The 19,999-nt window shown below is 42.8% G+C and overlaps 1 protein-coding gene across 2 annotated transcripts in view; it reads right to left on the reverse strand.

Annotated features, from left to right (window-relative positions):
- CORO1C (coronin 1C) overlaps positions 1-19,999 on the reverse strand; it is an 83,038-nt gene that overhangs the window by 42,423 nt on the left and 20,616 nt on the right. Inside the window, exons 1-2 of one of the 2 annotated variants that reach the window (XM_065890522.1) lie at positions 13,647-13,784; positions 9,996-10,195 (exon numbers count right to left, since the gene is read on the reverse strand). In XM_065890522.1, coding sequence (XP_065746594.1) covers positions 9,996-10,190 — 195 coding nt within the window. In that variant the 5' untranslated portion in view covers positions 10,191-10,195; positions 13,647-13,784. Of the gene's footprint in view, positions 1-9,995; positions 10,196-13,646; positions 13,785-19,999 lie in introns of those variants that run through there. The other variant, XM_065890521.1, reaches the window with a different exon arrangement.

Below are 19,999 nucleotides of genomic sequence, written 5' to 3' on the forward strand. Positions count from 1 at the left end.
TGGAGACGTTCTATTTCTTAACTTCCTGACTTAGCAGAAAATTTATAAAGCAAAATCCTCATCAATGCAGACAAGTAATTCCATACGATCCCTCTGGTCTTAGAACAAAGAAAAACTAGGAGCCCAAGATGAGGTAGAACCTAGTCAAAATACAATTCAGCTCGAAAGGAAAAACTGGAAAGCAAAAGAACTATCGAACTAAGTGCAAATATAGGAAATTAAAACAAAGCATTTAATATCCAAGCAGAAAGGAGAGTAACTTGTTGCCTAACCCTTGGTACTGAGTGTCATCTCCAATGACACTGGAGATTCCTCCCATGGGACCCTTGGTGAATGAGGAAAAGCCCCAGAGCTACCCCCTTTCCAATCCCAGCTCTGCACTGGTTTACCCACAAGCCTCAGAACAAAACCCCACCCTTCTTGAAGTGGGGATGAAAAACAGAAAAATATCACAGCTCTCTTTTCTCTTTTTCTTTAGGCAAATGCCTTGGGCTGCATGGCCGAGGCAGCTCACATCTTGCAGTGGTTGTAAACAGCAGGAGGACTGGAGCAGAGACCCAATTCAGTAGCCTGTATCATTTACTCCCGACTTAAAGCTCAGCCAGAAAGGAAACCCAAGTCCCCGTTCCTCTGAGAAAGCCAACACGTGCTGTGCTCATCACTTGCCCTCCAGGCTCAGCCTTCCCTGGACTCAGCTCAGGTCCCACCCCCAACTAGCATGGAATTCAACTTGGTGAGAGCAGAACGTTTACTACATATGGTTATAAAGAGGCTTCTGGACAAACGGGGACAGCAGAAATCTGTCCATTGCACCTGGAGTCTATTTTAGTAGAGTAATCAGTATTCAGAAACCTGCTCTTCGCTGCTTCCCTGACTGGGGTCATCATCACGTTTATACAAGGCGGCTTCTGGCAGCAGCACTTGCCCAAGTGCTCAGCCCAGACTCACGCTCCAGAAAACCAGGAAAGAGTTAAATGTTCTTTGCACTTGACTCAGTGGCTTCCCCTCACCACACACTCCCAGATCCCACCATTCTCGGAGCCAGGCAGCCAATCAAAGCAAAGGAAGGAAATGATCCTGGCCGGCTGACAGCCCCAGCGCTCTGATGGCCATATATGGTAAAAACCACTGTCAGAGCCCTGTCAGGCCTGCAGGCCGGCTGCTGTGGACATATCAGTGAACTGCAGCAGCGTGAGAGGCCGGCCAAGGAAACGCACAAAGGACAGGCTGCCTGCTCATCTCCAGGGGAGGGGGTAGGAGGAAGGCAGGGGAGGGGAGGGGGGAGCCGTCATCTGCCAGGGCGCACTCTGAGTCACAGCCACTCACTGTAATCAAAAATAGCCCCAGGGTACATGGTAAGATTTCTTCTGCCAGGACTTTGTGCTCCATTGTTAACTGGGGGTGAGTAGGGTGTCCCCCTCCCATCCCCCCCCCCACCCAACAAGACTGTGGAAAACAGTCACTGGGAGCAGATGAAAAGGTCCTTCTGTGGCACTTCATGTGGTAATGAGGCCGTGCAATGCTCGTGGGGCTGGCAGCTCGGAAGTAATTTGGAAGTCATTGTTCTGCACCTGGTGCCCCCCACCCCGCATCCTCCACTGCTGGCCCTGCCCTGCCTCCCAGCCTTTCACAGCCCAAACAATTGACAGTTAAGGTGCTCAGGGTAGCAGACAGACAGCATCTATTTCAGGAGGCGGTGAATGGGCATCCCAGGACACATCAGGACACTGGCACTGAATAAAAGCCCCTGCCCATCACACCAAAGCTACCCTGTGCCAGATGTCCACATCTGTACAAAGGGCTACTAGCATTGCCACCCTTGTCCAAAATGGGGCACCGCTATTTGTGAGAATGGAAATTGCCTGTCAGCAGCGTACAGTAAGGGGGAGGCGCAGCCAATGCAAATCCAGCAGGTGCTGGCAGTAACTGGGGGTCACAGAGAAAAGCACCATCGGGAGACTGCCATTTCTTTTGAACTAGTCCATGAAAGAAGGCACTTATCAGCACGGCGCCTGGCACTTAAAGGAAGCCCTCAATGATGTGAGCTGCTGCGACTCCATCACTGCCACTGTCTACTCGAAAGGCATGGTAGAGACCAAGCACTTTCCAAACCTTGAGACAATTCTCCGAGCTGCCAGAATCAGAGCCCTGACAGGCTAGTGTTTTTGTTATTAAGTCTTCTAATCCCAGAGAAAGAATGCAAAGGATTAAGTGTCAATTAGACCACGGTTTCTATTAAAAAATCTTTCACACTCAGTGGGAAAAAAATGTTAATCAAAAATATACATGTACAGGGCTTCCCTGGTGGCGCAGTGGTTGAGAGTCCGCCTGCTGGTGCAGGGGACACGGGTTCGTGCCCCGGTCTGGGAAGATCCCATGTGCCGCGAAGCGGCTGGGCCCGTGAGCCATGGCCGCTGAGCCTGCGTGTCCGGAGCCTGTGCTCCGCAACGGGAGAGGCCACAACAGTGAGAGGTCCGCGTACCGCAAAAAAACAAAACAAAACAAAACAATATATATATATATACATGTACAAACCAAATAAAGATTCAGAGACCTAGGTTCTAATCCACGGAAGACCCCACAGCTCCAGGCAGTCACTCAGCCTGAGTTTCAATTTCTGCAACTGTAGAACAGAGGTATGACAGCAACCCCACCGTGTGCAAAAACTAAGACATCATATATGAAGGGGACCCTCCAAGCACATTCTGATGTCACTCTGGAGCCTTATTTTTATGAATATAACATGAAGTCACTGCCTTTTCCAGAAGCTGAAACAGTGGAAAGATGCCACGTAGATCCAGTTTTAACAAAAATCCTAAAATGCAGAGCAGTGCTTATCCTGGTTCTTCTCCATATAACGGTGAAGGAAAACACTAGTTTTGTACTATTTACACTGGAAGTGAAGGAAAAAAAGAGCCAAGAAGTGTGTAATTTTTCTACCAAAAAGCTGTCCTACAGCTCCTCCCAATCCCCCTCCAATCAAGCATTCCATTTCTCCAATACGAGAAAAGGCCATCCCAACGCAGAAAGAAGGAATGTGGCCCCCCTCATTCTTCGCCCTCCTGGGAACAGAGCCCCTCTTCTAACACATCAGTTTAGTGAGTTGGTTGGGCTCCTCTTCTGTTTCATCCCTGGCTCCTACACTCAGGAGAAACCCAACTTCCAACAGAACCTTCTCTGTGACATCTTCCTTGAGCCTCATTTAGAACTCATCTCCCATCGCTGTGTCAGAGCCCTTTAGACACAGACAAACCTCCCCATTGGAGAGATCGAGGTCAACTGTTAGCAAAGCTTTTTTAAGAGCAAGATTCGAAACAGGTCCTGGCACAGAGCAGGTGCTCAAATGTCTGAGAAATAAGTATGTGAATGAATTAATGTCATTTTTTTAAAGTACTGTTTTAGATTTCACTTAAGCTTAAACAACAATTCGCTCTTCATAGAGCTTTGGTAATATTTCTGATATTACTACTACAGAATCCCTCAATTATTCATTTAAGATTTATTATAGAATGCTGTATATCTATATGTATGTATCTATCTATACAGATTTTTTTTTTAAAGGAGAGGTGGGAAGAGTGTTTAAAATTATCCAAAGGCCTTTTAGGCCGCTTTGAATTACTCATTTATTTGTGCATTGTGTGACCTAACATTATTGAGTCAAGTGCCACATCCTGAGAATACAGCTGACCCTTGAACAACACAGGTTTAAACTATGCAGGTCCACTTATATGCAAATTTTTTCCAAAAAATATGTACTACAAGATGCACGGTTGGTTGAATCCACAGATGCAGAACCATGGATACAGAGGGCCAACTGTAAACTTATACACAGATTTTCAACTGCCAAAGGGTCTGCACCCCTAACCCCCTTGGCAGGTTTTTCAAGGGTCAACTGTACATGTTTTAATTATCACTGCTGCTTAATGAGTTACCCTAAGATTTAGCTACTTAAAACAATAAGCATTTCTCATCTCACACAGTTTCTGTGGGTCAGGAGTTCAAAAGCAGCTTATCTGGGTGGTTCTGGCTGAGGGTTCTCCTGAGTCAAGGTGTCAGCTAGGTTTGCAGGATCCACCTTCAAGATGACACACTCACGTGGTTGGTAAGTCAGTGCTGGCTATTGGCGGGTGGTCCTATGGACCTCTCCACAGAGCTGCTTGAGTGTCCTTACAGCCTGAAAGCTCCAAAAGAAATAAAGAAGCCAATATGCTTTTATGACCAAGTCTCAGAAGTCACACTCCATCAATTCCTCCATATCCTAGTGGCTACACAGGTCAGCCCTATTTAATGTGGGAGGGAACCACACAACGGCAAGACACAAGGAGGCAAGAACCACTGGAGCCCATCTTGGAGGCTGCTACCACAAGACAGTAAGGTGAGATGCTGGAGAACCTTACCATACACCCATCCATTTTGTATCCTCCATCCAAGCGAAGGTCAAGAGATCAAGAGCATATAATTCCAACCACCCTCCCGTTATCTGTTATGTGGCTAAGAAAATAATTACATTACAATGTGATAATGCACTGTGGTACTAGTGGCATGAGACAAGCAGCTAAGGAATCCCAGAGGATGATTTCCACTGTCTCAGCAAATTGGAGATAAAATTTGAGTTGGATACTAAACATTAAGAAGGAGCACTTAGAATACTGACTGAAATGAATCAAGATTTCTTCCTCAATAAATTTCTTCTTCAATAAATATGACAGAAAAATACTCTAAAGCAGCCCTTGTCAACCTGGGTTCTGTGAAGGAATTAAGTCCTAATGCCCTAAGGCAGCTACTTTATGTAATGGATTAATTTCTCTCTTATCCATCTATAAGGCTTAGCTATGTCCCTTTCTTGAGAAAACTCAGAAAATATTCACTGAAATGATTTTCTGTAGGGGCTGAATTCTTTCACAAAACTCTAGTTGAGAAAGACTACAAAATGAGTTGAAAAGATAGTTCACAGACATAAATAAAGCAAGATCCCAAATATTCCCACACACAGTTCTTAAAATATATGGGAGAAACATAACTGTGTATAAGAAGGCACCTCACAGCTACACCAGAGGAGCAAGAAGAGAGAGGAGACAGTGACCCAAAAGGCTGACAAAGACTTGGCCACACCCATCCCATCATGGCCCAGAGCAGAGCTGCTCTCCTAGGCAATTACTGGGAAGATGAAATTAGCCATCACTCCAATCCTCCAAAGTAAGAACAGTCAAGGGAGGAAGGGAGAAAGCAATTAGGGAAGACAGGAGCCCTCCAATTTGCATCCTCCGTCCAAGCGGATGTCAAGACATCAAGAGCATAGAATTCTAACCAACTCCCTCAACCCTTGCTCCAGGTTCACTGTGATCTGAAGTTTTAGTGTGTATGTGCACGCCTGTGCCCACACACATCTAACACTGCGTTTGTAGGAGCCACCGTGGCTCACAACAGGGATGGGAATGCCTTGGTCTCACATCACGAGCGTGGCTCCTGCACAAGGAGAGGCTCGTTCGTGCCCTTCGTGCCCACGTGGTAGCGTACAGGGAGCTGGAACCTGTGTGCTCCTGACAAGGCAGCTTGTGTAGTTGTGGGGAGAACGCAACGGCCAAAACCACAAAGCCAACTTCTGTTCAACAAGACTGATATTATTCATCCTATGAAAGACCAAAGAATAAGAAAATGTACTAAGCCACACCTTGAGAAGTCATGACTGAACAGCATGCCACAGCTTGAGGGAAGCATGACAAAAGAAACCCTGAATCATGTGTGCTAATCTAAATCGCCCCATCTCAGGGCTGAGCACTTTCCGTATTCCCCCAGCAGTGATCTCTTAAAATCCTGCTTTCTCTAATAAAACCTTTCGAACAAAAACCTCATAAACCATACACTTAAATAAACATATATGCATTCCTAAGCTTACCTCTTGCTGTGTATGTGTCAATGTATTTGTCTCTACCACTCTTTCCATTTTTAATTTTAAGTCCTGGAAGACAGAGACCATGATTCTCCTGGAATCTAATCATAAGCCTCATGAGGTTGCAATAAGTCCTATTTACTGCTGACGCTAACTAACTTTGAAGAATAATTCATGGAAGGCCATGTTTTAAAATGGGAGCCTTTCAGAAAGAGTCACAATACATCTTAAGATCAGTACACACATATTCAATATTAACATGGACAGAAAGCCCCCAAAGCATCACTAAAACCAACCTGGCTGACTATAACCAGGAAAAAAAAAAAGCAGTGGGGGGACACAGACAGACAGACACACACACACACACACACACACACACACACACACACATACACACTGCCAGAAGTCTCTTGAGATAGTGATTAAAAACCATACCCACCTCCTTAAGTTCATGTTTAGAGAAATCCTAGACTGCCATCAACACGTACAGGAGCCCAATACACACCCAGAGCATCATTTCCCACAATCTTCATTTCAAGCATCACTTCTTATTATATGTGGGAATTTGGTTTTTCTTTGCCTTTAAACAAAAGCAGCACCTCACTGTAAAACTATTTCAAAGTTGCCAAGACACTGAAGTTGTAGGATCTCTTTTCCAGGGCAGAGTCCTGTACTAGGATCAATGGGTTCACCATGTACTCAGGTCCCCAATGTTTTTGTCCTTCAAGGTTGCACTTCTAAAGGTGAGACAAACACCGCAGTACCAGCAATCTCCTGGGGGCCGGGGGGTGGTCAGGAAACTGACCACAATGAAAAGTAGATGCAGTGCTCCTGGAGAGCAAAGATGGCACCCAGCAGACACTCAGTCTATAGACAATCAAACTACATGTGCATAGTCAAAGAACAGTGAAGACCTCGTACTATATGAACAACGAAATATCTGTAAAAATGTAAAATTTACAATCCGTATTCAAATATTATTATACTAAAATTATAAGGAAATAGATATCCAGAGGGCAATCAGCCCTTTAATGCAGGCAGAAATGCAAGTTTTCTGACAACGTGGAACACAGTTCTATTTTCTAAAAGCCTAGGTAGTAAGCAGTCAAGGGACAGGGTCTTAGGAAGAAAAGAAAGGTGGGTGTCACCTGACACTTCGGGGCTCCGGGCTAGGCCCTGCCATCACAGCGGATCCTTCTAAGAGCTCCCAAGACACAGAACTGTCTACAGGAGCCACAGACCACTTTTCTTTGCTGGGCTCAGCCTTGCCCTTGGAGGAAAAGCAGCCACGAGTAAAAAGGCATCTACTTCCCAAAGTTACGTGTTGGCACTAAGGAGGGAAAAAAAAGGAACAACAGTGTTTCCTTTGCTGAATTTTGGGTAGCAAACCACTTTTTTTTTTTTTACATCTTTATTGGAGTATAATTGCTTTACAATGGTGTGTTAGTTTCTGCTGTATAACAAAGTGAATCAGCTATACATATACATATATCCCCATATCCCCTCCCTCTTGCATCTCCCTCCCACCCCTCTAGGTGAACACAAAGCACTGAGCTGATCTCCCTGTGATATGCGGCTGCTTCCCACTAGCTATCTATTTTACATCTGGTAGTATATATAAGTTCATGCCACTCTCTCACTTTGTCCCAGCTTACCCTTCCCCCTCCCCGTGTCCTCAAGTCCATTCTCTACGTCTGTATCTTTATCCTGCCCCTAAGTTCTTCAGAACCATTTAGAAAATCACTTTTATATAGAGCCCCTCACGTTACAGATTGAGATATGGGAGAGCATAAGGACAGAGTGACATATCCATGTCTCACCACAAGTCGGTGACCAAGACAGGATTGAACCCCTGGCTCCAGACCCATGTTCCTTCCTCGATGCCACACTGACCCTAAGGGCTCAATACACACACTTTAATACACAAAAATCCCAGAGTACGTGTGAACCCGTAGATTATAAAAGTCAATAACCCCAAGTACTGACCTTATTTCCAATGGGTGTCACTGGGCTTAGTTTATGCCAATGTCACCTCTTCCAACACAAATTAATATTTAAGGAGTAGAGCCACACAGAATGTATTATAAGCCTGGGAAAAAGACAGACCCTCGAGGCTCCTCCAAAAACCAATGTTTCGTTCAAACATGATAATTTCTGAAGCAGCTTATTCTGTCCCAATTCCTATACAGCTGGTTGAAGAACAAAATAATAAAACCTATTTATTAGGTATTGGTCACTTAATGCAACTGAAAATCAAAGCATAAGATCCAGTTAGCTTAGGACCTGCACACAGGGCTCCCTTAAACAGTATAAATGTAACTCTAAGTTTCCCACAGTTTATGAAAGCAAAGGTGGGCTCACAGAGCCTTTTGTGAATGTGGGACTTGAAGAGAACTGTCTGAACTTGGAGGAAGATTAGCCATTCAAAAGTTTATTTGGGGCTTCTTAATTGGCTTATTCTCCTTCTTTGAAGCAAAAAGTCGTAAATTTATCCCTCTTGAACTCAAAAGAGATCACGGTACTTCAGTGCCTGACCTTGGTTGACAAGCTGAGGTGTCTTCTCAGCTGGCTGCCATAAGACCCACAACTGAAAAGTCAAGTTTCCAAATGCTCCTTGCTCTTGGTGAACAAATCGACTAGAAAGTCGTGGAGATCAAACGCGACTGGCATTAAACTCCAACCCCCACTCCCAAATCAGGTAAGTACAGCTACAATAGTGTAATGTATTGTTCATCACTAAAACAACAATCTCCTCCACAAAAGCAAAAGTATCTGAGTAGAAAATTTAATTTCAATTTAATGAAAAGATTCTCCTTTAAAACATGATTAACAACTTTGCCAATAAGAAAGTACATTTGGAAACATATGTCAGATTTGTTCCCCAAAGGCATCCATCTCCTCTGTAGTGAGATGGTTCTATTGTGTAATATCACATCAATCCAGCCACTGAGATACAAATCAGATGTCAAAATAAAACAAGTTAGTCATGAGCATCTGAGAGAATGAAAAGTACAAGAGAATTGGAAGCTTTCCCAGCAAGAGTTTTCCTAAGGAAAAAACACCAAAATACAATACTTTGACAGAAATTCATGTTACTGTAACCACTTTCAGAATCACATGGTCCATTATGATGAGACATGCCTCTACTAGGCATGGCTCAGACTCAGGGAGACCCACTGTTCCCAGCAGAGTGGAAACAGCTGTAACATGACCCAACATCTGCATCCTTATCATTAGGGCTCAGGACTCACCAAACTTATTTTCCTCCTAAAAGCTAATCAGAAAATGACTCTTTCCAAGCTCTCTCTTCACGGTGTTTCCCACCCCCCATTATTTGCAATTCTGGGATTTCCTGTTAAAGCTAGTACAGACTTTCATCTACAATTTTCAAGAACAGGCAGAAAATTACAAATCTCCAATCTTCTCCCCTATACTGGAGAGGGCTCTCTGGAAGGATAAAGTCAGGAGAAGGGAGAACTAGGAAGCCCAGCGGGTTCAAACTCACACAGAACCACTTTCAACACAGAGCCTTTATTTCCACCGCTTGTTAACGCTGTTTAGATCCTATGCTGAAACCTACTACTGTCCAGACTTGAAATCTGCATTGTTCGCGGACATTTTCTTGAGCCCTCATCCCATTTACCATTCAAAACCAAAAACAAAGCAAAACCAAAAAGTCTCAGTCCTCATGACCTCACACACAAAAAAGATTCCCTTATAATCTTATCAATTTCTGCCCATTTAAAAACATAACTGTTTCTAAAATTGCACTTTGGGGAAAAACTTTTATGAAAAGTGGATGATTATGAACCAAATCATAAAATTCCTGTGCCTGTCCATGCTCACAGCATCATTATAAGAATCTTTTTCATCCGTAGAGGGCACACCCAGAACAGAATTTGCCATTCTGTTTAACGATTCTCTGTCAGAGAAAAACTGATGTGGTTAGTAAAGCGTGCGGAACTTAAGCTCAATTATATCCAAGTCTAATGTTCCTAGAAATCACACAATGCTTAGTGACTATCAATCTCCAAAATCAATCTATTACAGACTAAACAGAGATTACCGGAGGGTGTCTCACAGGATGGAAAGTCAGATGACTTACCTTGTGCAAAGGGAGTACAAGGAACGCTCCTCCCCCACTCGCTTCTATGATTATGGCAACGAATCTGGGATTGACAGCACAAAAGGAACTATCCCAGGTCACTCGAGAAACCCGGATATCATCGTAACACTGGTCATTTTTCACCGCTTGTCCAAATACATGGCGAAACTTGCTCTGTCGTACCACTCGCCTCATCGTGTCTGTGGGAGAACAAAAAGTATATTAAAATCATGCCCCTGAGTGAAAGCTTTACTTTACAAATGAAAAGCTGAAAAATAACAGAATGGTATGGCATTTTGTCTGCTCTCCTAAAATGTAGCCAAATGGCAAATCTAAATTTCCTTTAGCAGCACGTAGCCAGAGAAAACTGCAAAATGTGTCAGGGCAAGCATGACAAAGAAATGAAAAATTCCTAACTCAAGATCCAGAAACAGCTCAACAGTTTTAATTTCAAGAGAAAGATCAAGGTAAAGAATGAAGGAAAGTAGCAGGATACAAAATTAATGCACAGAAATCTCTGGCATTCCTATACACTAATGATGAAAAATCTGAAAGTGAAATCAAGAAAACACTCCCATTTACCACTGCAACAAAAAGAATACAATATCTAGGAATAAACCTACCTAAGGAGACAAAAGACCTGTATGCAGAAAATTATAAGACACTGATGAAAGAAATTAAAGATGATACAAATAGATAGAGAGATATACCATGTTCTTGGATTGGAAGAATCAACATTGTGAAAATGACTGTACTACCCAAAGCAATCTACAGATTCAATGCAATCCCTATCAAACTACCACTGGCATTTTTCACAGAACTAGAACAAAAAATTTCACAATTTGTATGGAAACACAAAAGACCCCGAATAGCCAAAGCAATCTTGAAAACGAAAAATGGAGCTGGAGGAATCAGGCTCCCTGACTTCAGACTATACTACAAAGCTACAGTAATCAAGACAGTATGGTACTGGCACAAAAACAGAAAGATAGATCAATGGAACAGGATAGAAAGCCCAGAGATAAACCCAGGCACATATGGTCACCTTATCTTTGATAAAGGAGGCAGGAATGTACAGTGGAGAAAGGACAGCCTCTTCAATAAGTAGTGCTGGGAAAACTGGACAGGTACATGTAAAAGTATAAGATTAGATCACTCCCTAACACCATACACAAAAATAAGCTCAAAATGGATTAAAGACCTAAATGTAAGGCCAGAAACTATCAAACTCTTAGAGGAAAACATAGGCAGAACACTCTATGACATAAATCACAGCAAGATCCTTTTTGACCCACCTCCTAGAGAAATGGAAATAAAAACAAAAATAAACAAATGGGACCTAATGAAACTTCAAAGCTTTTGCAAAGCAAAGGAAACCATAACCAAGACCAAAAGACAACACTCAGAATGGGAGAAAATATTTGCAAATGAAGCAACTGACAAAGGATTAATCTCCAAAATTTATAAGCAGCTCATGCAGCTCAATAACAAAAAAACAAACAACCCAATCCAAAAATGGGCAGAAGACCTAAATAGACATTTCTCCAAAGAAGATATACAGACTGCCAACAAACACATGAAAGAATGCTCAACATCATTAATCATTAGAGAAATGCAAATCAAAACTACAATGAGATATCATCTCACACCAGTCACAATGGCCATCATCAAAAAATCTACAAACAATAAATGCTGGAGAGGGTGTGGAGAAAAGGGAACACTCTTGCACTGCTGGTGGGAATGTGAATTGGTATAGCCACTATGGAGAACAGTATGGAGGTTCCTTAAAAAACTACAAATAGAACTACCATATGACCCAGCAATCCCACTACTGGGCATATACCCTGAGAAAAACATAATTCAAAAGGAGTCATGTACCAAAATGTTCATTGCAGCTCTATTTATGATAGCCCGGAGATGGAGACAACCTAAGTGCCCATCATCGGATGAATGGATAAAGAAGATGTGGCACATATATACAATGGAATATTACTCAGCCATAAAAAGAAACGAAATTGAGCTATTTGTAATGAGGTGGATAGACCTAGAGTCTGTCATACAGCGTGAAGTAAGTCAGAAAAAGAAAAACAAATACCGTATGCTAACACATACATATGGAATCTAAAAATAGAAGAAAAAAAAAGGTCAGAAGAACCTAGGGGCAAGATGGGAATAAAGATGCAGACCTACTAGAGAATGGACTTGAGGATATGGGGAGGAGGAAGGGTAAGCTGGGACAAAGTAAGGGAGTGGCGTGGACATATATACACTACCAAACGTAAAATAGATAGCTAGTGGGAAGCAGCCGCATAGCCCAGGGAGATCAGCTCCGTGCTTTGTGACCACCTTAGAGGGGTGGGATAGGGAGGGTGGGAGGGAGGAAGACTCAAGAGGGAAGAGATATGGGAACATATGTACATGTATAACTGATTCACTTTGTTATAAAGCAGAAACTAACACACCATTGTAAAGCAATTATACTCCAATAAAGATGTAAAAAAAAAAAAAGAATGAAGGGAAATTAGCCTTTCAGAGTTGGGTGGGAATGGAAAGACAATCCACTCTAACCCACCCTCCCCTTTTACAGATAAGGAAACTCCAAAGTGAAGTTATCTGATAGATCTGAAACTGAGGAATCCTTCCTCCCCCAAATTATGATATTGTGGCTTTTTCCTCAGTCTGCCAAGGCAATTTTTCAGCTTTTTCTCCAGACATCAGCACTCTGGTCTGAGAGCGGAGACTGCTCACGAGTGTTTCCACAAGACCAACTACATGCAGTGGAGAATTCAGCACAAGCAAACCACCCTTGCCTTCAAGAGGCTTCCAACACAGGCAGGACAATCAGAGCAACTAGGAACCAAACTCCTGGTGCTGACTGCTACCAGAAGTCTGACTGCTACCATGGAGCAAAAGCCAGGTCTTGGAAAAGAGTAGCAAAAATTTTAATGGAAAGTAGAGATGAGGATGACAAGAGGTCTGACGCTAGCACACTGGACCTCTTAAGACAGCAAGAAGCGAAAAGCAAGGGGATGGGCTAAGAGGCTGTGATGGTGAACCGGGCCTGAGAAAGGCCTGGAGTGATCCCGGCAGCGGCGGTGAGACAGAGGAACAGAAAAACTCAGGGAGCGTAACGGAAACCAGGATGTCAGAGCTGATCACTCACCACAGCCACTTCCCAAGTAAACCAGAGGGCCTAGGGGACAGGAAGTGACACCAAGCTGGTGTTTCCAGGCTTCCTCATGGGTCATTTCGGACCCCAACTTCCACTGGGTTGTCCAACTGACATGTGCACTGACAGCGTTCAGGCTTTAGGATCAGCAGCCCCACCTGCCTGAGGTCTCCTGGGCTGCACCACAGTGTCCTTTTCCCGTCTGCTAATGCCAGGACATTCTGTTCATGCAGGCTAGGGAGGAAGGAGCCACGAGAAAACACAAGTGGAGATGGAACACAGTCAAACCTTCACAGCTCAGCTGAAAACAAGTGCCCCTGATCCCCAAGGACAGGAGGGCTAACTAACACCTGTCCACTCATGCCAAATGGGACACATGTGGGGCTGCTGCTAATCCCGCCCCTTGAATTCCCTTCCTCGTGGCTCTGGGCCCACTGCTAAGCACAAAAGGAGAGAAGTTAGTTTTGCCAGTCTCCTTCTACCCTTTCAAGGCATGCGCAGAAGCGGCCTCTCTCCAAGCCTAGGGCGTGTGGCTGGGCTGAGGTGACAAAGCCTTGGCAGGCTGGTGAGCGGGCGTGTTCCTTAGCCCAGCTGCTGCCACACCTTCCCAGCTGACCACCAGGACCCGAGGCTGAGAGCACCTGGTGGAGGAGACGGCAAATGACTTGCTTCCACTTGGTCGGGGTCCTCCATGTGTAAAACAGTATGAATACTTCTCAAACTGGAGGAGATAAGACAGCTTCCACGAGGTGGTGAAAACCAAAAGAAAAGCACATCCACACAAAAGCCAATGTACAGCCAGCTGGTCTCAGGATCCATTTCCCTACCCGACCATCTGCACAAGTGAGCAGAAGCCGGAATCCCTGCCATTACCTTCCAGCAAGTGTTTCAAAAGTAAAGTTAACAAAGAAGAAGGGAGAATTACACCATATACCAAAGAGTTGATATCCTTCATATATAAAGTTTTTATAGATTCCAAACATGAAAATCCCAGTAGGAAATTACACAAAGTACATGAAGAGGTAATTTACAAAAGAAACACAAATGGCATTTTACCTCCACTCCTTCCTGAAATCCTAACAAAATGACAGGAAAGGAATAAAAGCTGGTATAAACACCAAAGGACAAGCGAAAGAACACTGGAAAGGAGCCTACAAGAGAGCAAATGTGACCACAAAACCGTGGAAGAGGAAAGCTGTCAGGCAAGTGTAACTGACAGAAGTGAGTGTTCTCCACTCAGCTGAGGTCTCAGGAGGAGCGGCTCACAGAAGGACACCAGGCCCACTGTGAAACCGCCGAGCACTCAGAAGGGAAACAGATGTGGGAGAGGAGCTGCAGGGAAAACTGACCAAAAGCCTAATTAGGAGCAGCTAGACACCCAGCTCTGCTCCTGAGTGCTGCACCGTCAGGGGCCACCCCTCACCCGCCCCAGAAGCCACAGGGCAGGCCCTGGACAGAACACCACCAGCACAGGTGAGCACGGGTACCAGCAGGTACCACACAGACGACCTGGTCCTGTACAGGGGAGCCTCCAGCCCTGTGTTCTGGAAGCTCCCAGAAGGCTGGCTGCCTGGCTGAGATAGCACCCACCCTGCCCCACAGGAAGTCAGCCCTCACCACCTTCTGTGAGGTCCACCACCCACCCAGCCCCGCTACCCACACAGGCACTGGGTCAGTTTTTGGGGGCCCACTAATCAATGTGAACGGACATTTGAGGAAGCCCTTCAACCTGAAAAATGGAGACAATCTTTCCTCTTCACTCAAATAGGCCAAGATACCATCCAATCTCACCAACAATATGAATATTAACATAAATATGGAAAGTGCTTTGAATGTCTTCACTGAAAGACATCACACAAATCTGCCGGCTGGCTGACACACCTTTAAAAGTCATTTCTGTATTACACAGAGTGACGTATGTTACACAAATTTTCATCTAACTACATGAAGTCAGAATGATAGGTTCTTTTGCTACAACCATGGAGGACAGTTAGCTACAGAGCAGAGTGAGTGAGAAAAGCCGGGGCTCCCGGAGTGCTGTGCTGTCTGGGCCAGGCCGTTCACATCCAAGGTCGAATCTGATCTGGGCTCAGCTGCCCACATGTGGCACAGCTGCTTTTGCTGCGCACAATAGAGAAAGGCAATTAAGAGGGCAGGCTCCAGAGTCAGGCAACCTTGTGAGTGAGAAGCACAGCTGTACCATTTACTTCCTGGCCGTGGTTCAGTAGGGCAAAGTCATAATCTCCTTAAGTGTCAGATTCTCTATCTGGAAATGGGTACATTACATATAAAGTTAAAGTGATCATTAAATGAGCACTTGCTAATGGGACTATAGCAGGAGATGATTTCGTTAAAGTACCCTGTCTGGTTAAAAACACATAACTAAATACACAATAAATGTCAGCTATTGTTATCATCCTAGTACTTAACATAAGGTAATCCAGATTCAAATCCCAGCTCTGCCACTAACCTTTACGAGCCTCCGTTTCCTCATCTATAAAATGAAGGGGATGACACCCATCATAAGAATTTAAAACAACATCTGACAACCCAGGTCCAGATGGCTTCACTGCTGAAGTCTATCAAATATTTAAAGAATTAATACCAGTTCTTCACCAATTTTTACAAAGAATAGACAGGAACAAATTTCCAAACAAATTTTATGAGGCCAGTATTACTCTGATACCAAAATCAGACAAAGACATCACAAGAAAACTAGACTAATATCTTTTATAAATATAGACACAAAAATCCCCAACAAAATACTAGCAGACCAAATCTAGCAACACATGAAAAGGATTATACACCATGACCAAGTGGGACTTATCCCACAATGCAAGGTTGGTGTGACATCTGAAAATCAATTAATGTAACATGTATCAATCAGATAAAAACCAAAAATCACATGATCATCTCGCAGAAATCTGACAAAATCAGAACAAGGACAGACATATAGGCCAACGGAATAGAACTGAAAGCGCAGAAATAAATTCATACATCTTTGGTCAAGCGATTTCGACAAGGGTACCAAAACCATTCAATGAGGGGGAAAATAAGTCTTTTCAACAAATGGTGCTGGGACCATTGAATAGCCACATACAGAAGAAGCTGGACCCTGACCTCACATCATATAAAATAATTAACTCAAAATTGATCAAAGATATAACTATAAGGGCTTAAAACTTTAAAACTCTTGGGAGAAAACATAGGAATAAATCTTCATGACCTCGGATCTGGCAAAGGATTCTTAGATATGACAGCAAAAGCACAAGCAACAAAATAAAAAGTGTACAAAATGGACCTCATCAAAATTAAAAACCTCTGTGCTTCAAAGTCACCAACAAGAAAGTGAAAAGACAACCCACAGAATGGGAGAAAATTTTTGTAAATCATATATCTGATAAGGCACTTGTATCTAGAATATATAAAAAATTCCTACAACTCGATAATAAAAAGACAAATAATCCAATTTAAAAATGAGCAAAGTACTTGAATAGATATCTTTCCAAAAAAGATACACAAACATCCAATAAGCACATGAAAAGGTGCTGGACATCTTTAGCCATTGGGGAAATGTAAATCAAAACCACAATGAAATACCACTTCACACCCACTAGGATGGCTAATATCAGGCCAGAGAATAACAAGTATGGATGAGGATGCAGAGAAATCAGAACCCTCATACACTGGTAGCGGGAATGTAAAATGGTGCAGCTGTTTTGGAAAGCAGTCTGGTAGTTCTGAAACGATTAAACAGAGTTATGATGTGACCCTGAAATTCCACAACTAAGAATATACCCAAAAGAAATGAAAACAGGTATTCACACAAATACTTGTACAGGAATTTCATAGCAGCGTATTCACAACAGCCAAAGGGTGAAAACAACCCATATGTTGGATATCCACTGGATGAACGGAAAAACAAAATGTGATATATCCACACAATGGGATGTTATTTGGCAATTAAAAAGAAAAAAAGTCGGGGACTTCCCTGGAGGTCCAGTGGCTAAGACTCTGAGCTCCCAGTGCAGGGGGCCCGGGGTTCGATCCCTGGTCAGGGAACTAGATCCCACATGCATGCTGCAACTAAGAGTTCGCACGCCACAACTAAAGATTCTGCATGCCACAACTAAAGAACCTGCATGACGCAACTAAGACCCAGCGCAGCCTAAATAAATAAGTAAATATTTTAAAAATAAAATAAAGTACTTACTAATACATGCTACAACTTGGATAAACCTTGAAAATATTACGCTAAGAAGCCAATTACAAAAGTCTACATATTATGATTTCTATTCACACAAAAGCCCAGAATAGGCAAACTTAGAGACACAGAAAGTAAATTAGCAGTTGCTTGGAGGGGAAGAAGCGGTACTGCAGAAGAGCAGGTTACAGCTAAAGAGCACAGGGTATCTTTCCCAAGTGATGGAAATATTCTGTAATTTGTGGTGATAGTTGCACATATTTGTGAACATATTAAAAAGCACTGATGTACACTTCAAGTAGGGTGAGTTGTATGATATGTGAATTATACCTCAATAAAGCTGTTCTTTAAAAACCTGCAAAGTACCTAGCATAGAATCTGAAGCATAGTAATAAGCACTGTCCCATAAATGTCAACAATTGTTATTTAAGAGACTGCTAATAGGTTTCCCTACCCAAAGGGAGAAAACCCAAATCAATTTCCTACTGATTATGAGCCAAAAATATGATTTTCACGTTAATGAACTAGTATCAGTTATCAAGGAACCTTTACAAAATTTTATGTTCTCCCACCTCAGCATGCTGTTTATTACAAAAAAAAAAAAAACCCTCTTCTCGAGAAAGAGGCCTGCATTATCAAATGGTATTAGTGTTTCACCAATTTTTTAAAAGCTTGGCTATAAATTTCCAAACGTCATATCATCAAACTTAGGCATTCTTTTATTAAATATCTTGTTCCAAATTATACAACTAGGGTGTCCCCCAAACTAAAGCATTTTATAAAGAAATCTAATTTTCAGTTATATTAAAAGAAGTGAAAGAATCCTGAACTAATACATAGACACAAAGTCCAAGGATAGAGTACATTCAATTTTGTGGGGGTGGGGGGTGGCACACCCCAAGGCATGCATAACTTCCCCCACCAGGGATAGAATCCACGCCCCCTACAGTGGAAACCCGGAGTCTTAACCACTGGACCACCAGGGAAGTCCTCAATTTTAAATGTCTTGTCAGAGTTCAACCTTGGAGAGGTTGCCTGCTCATTAGGTCTTTCAAGTACAAATTCTTCAAACTGCATAGGGCCTTTTCTTAGCAATTATCACAGTAATAAAGGATCCTCATAGTAATAAGGAGAGAGACAATGTAGCAATAAGTCATTCATTAAGCAAATGAAAGAAATGTTTACAAATTTCAAAATAAACTGATTTTAGAAAAAATGCAACGTGGTTTTTAATTTCCACAAAATGTTGGGAATTACAAACCTTCCCCAAGGCCTTATAATAGGCCTGCCCAAATTTCCAATAAGACTGGGACTATTCTAGAATGGTTTTCATTATAATAAAAACTGAGGCGTCTTTGAAAGACAATGTGAGAGCAGGTTGAGAGCACAGGCCCAACTCTGAAATGCTCTCTCTAAGATGTGGCTGAAACCTCAGTTTTAGAAACAAAGACACATGTCTCCTCTGCCCAACTTTCTAGATGATACTGAAGGCCAAGCAAGAGTTAAGTCTTGATTGCCCAGCAGCCATCGTAGTAAACCTCTTTTTAATTTATCTATCTTTTTTATAGTCACCATGCTGTACATTACATCTTATAACTGGAAGTTTGTACCTTTAGACCCCTTCACCCATTTCATCCACCCCCCTAATCCACCACCTCTGGCAACCACCAAAATGTGCTGTCTCCATGAGTTTGGGTTTTGTTTTGTTTTTGTTTTCATTTTTAAGATTCAACATGTTAAGTGATATACAGCAGCAGTCCCCAACCTTTTTTGGCACCAGGAACCGGTTTCATGGAAGACAATTTTTCCATGGACCGAGGCGAGATGGCGTGGCGGGGATGGCTCAGGCGGTAATGCGAGCCATGGGGAGCAGCAGATGAAGCTTCACTCGCTCGCCCACCACTCACCTCCTGCTGTGTGACCTGATTCCTAACAGGCTGTGGACCCCTGATATATTGAAATGTTATTTGTCTTTCTCTATCTGACTTACTTCACTTAGGATAATGCCCTCAATATCCACCCATGTTGTCACAAATGGTGGGATTTCCTTCTTTTTAATGGCTGAATAATATTCCATCATACCACATTTTCCCATCCATTTATCTGTTAATGGACACTTAGGTTGTTTCCACTATCTTGGCTATTGTAAATAATACTGCAGTGAACACAGGGGTGCAGATATCTTTTCAAGACAGTGATTTAGTTTCCTTTGGATAAATACCCAGAAGTGGAATTGCTGGATCATATGGTAGCTCTATTTTTAATTTTTTGAGGAACCTCCATACCATTTTCCATCGTGGCTGCACCAATTTTACATTCCCACATAAATTTCTAATGAGTAGATAATATATTCTTGTTTTCAGCTCCAAATGAAGAAAATCTAAAAGCTGACTACCAAGATCCACAATACTTAGCAGCTCATCTAAGGAAACAAAAATGATTAAAATTTTCTTTACATGTTGGGTAAACATCTTAACCAAGAACAAGCTGTAAAAATAAGGTCCATGGTTTAAGGACTTACTTGATAAGCATCAGAGTAAAGTTTGATGAAAATCATTCTCAGAAGAAAATTTCCATCTTACAGTCAGTTGATCATCCTCAACCTCCAGGGGAGTGTGAAGGCATGCTTCT

Source organism: Phocoena phocoena, chromosome 13 (genome assembly GCF_963924675.1).
Source record: "Phocoena phocoena chromosome 13, mPhoPho1.1, whole genome shotgun sequence".
NCBI lineage: Eukaryota > Metazoa > Chordata > Mammalia > Artiodactyla > Phocoenidae > Phocoena > Phocoena phocoena.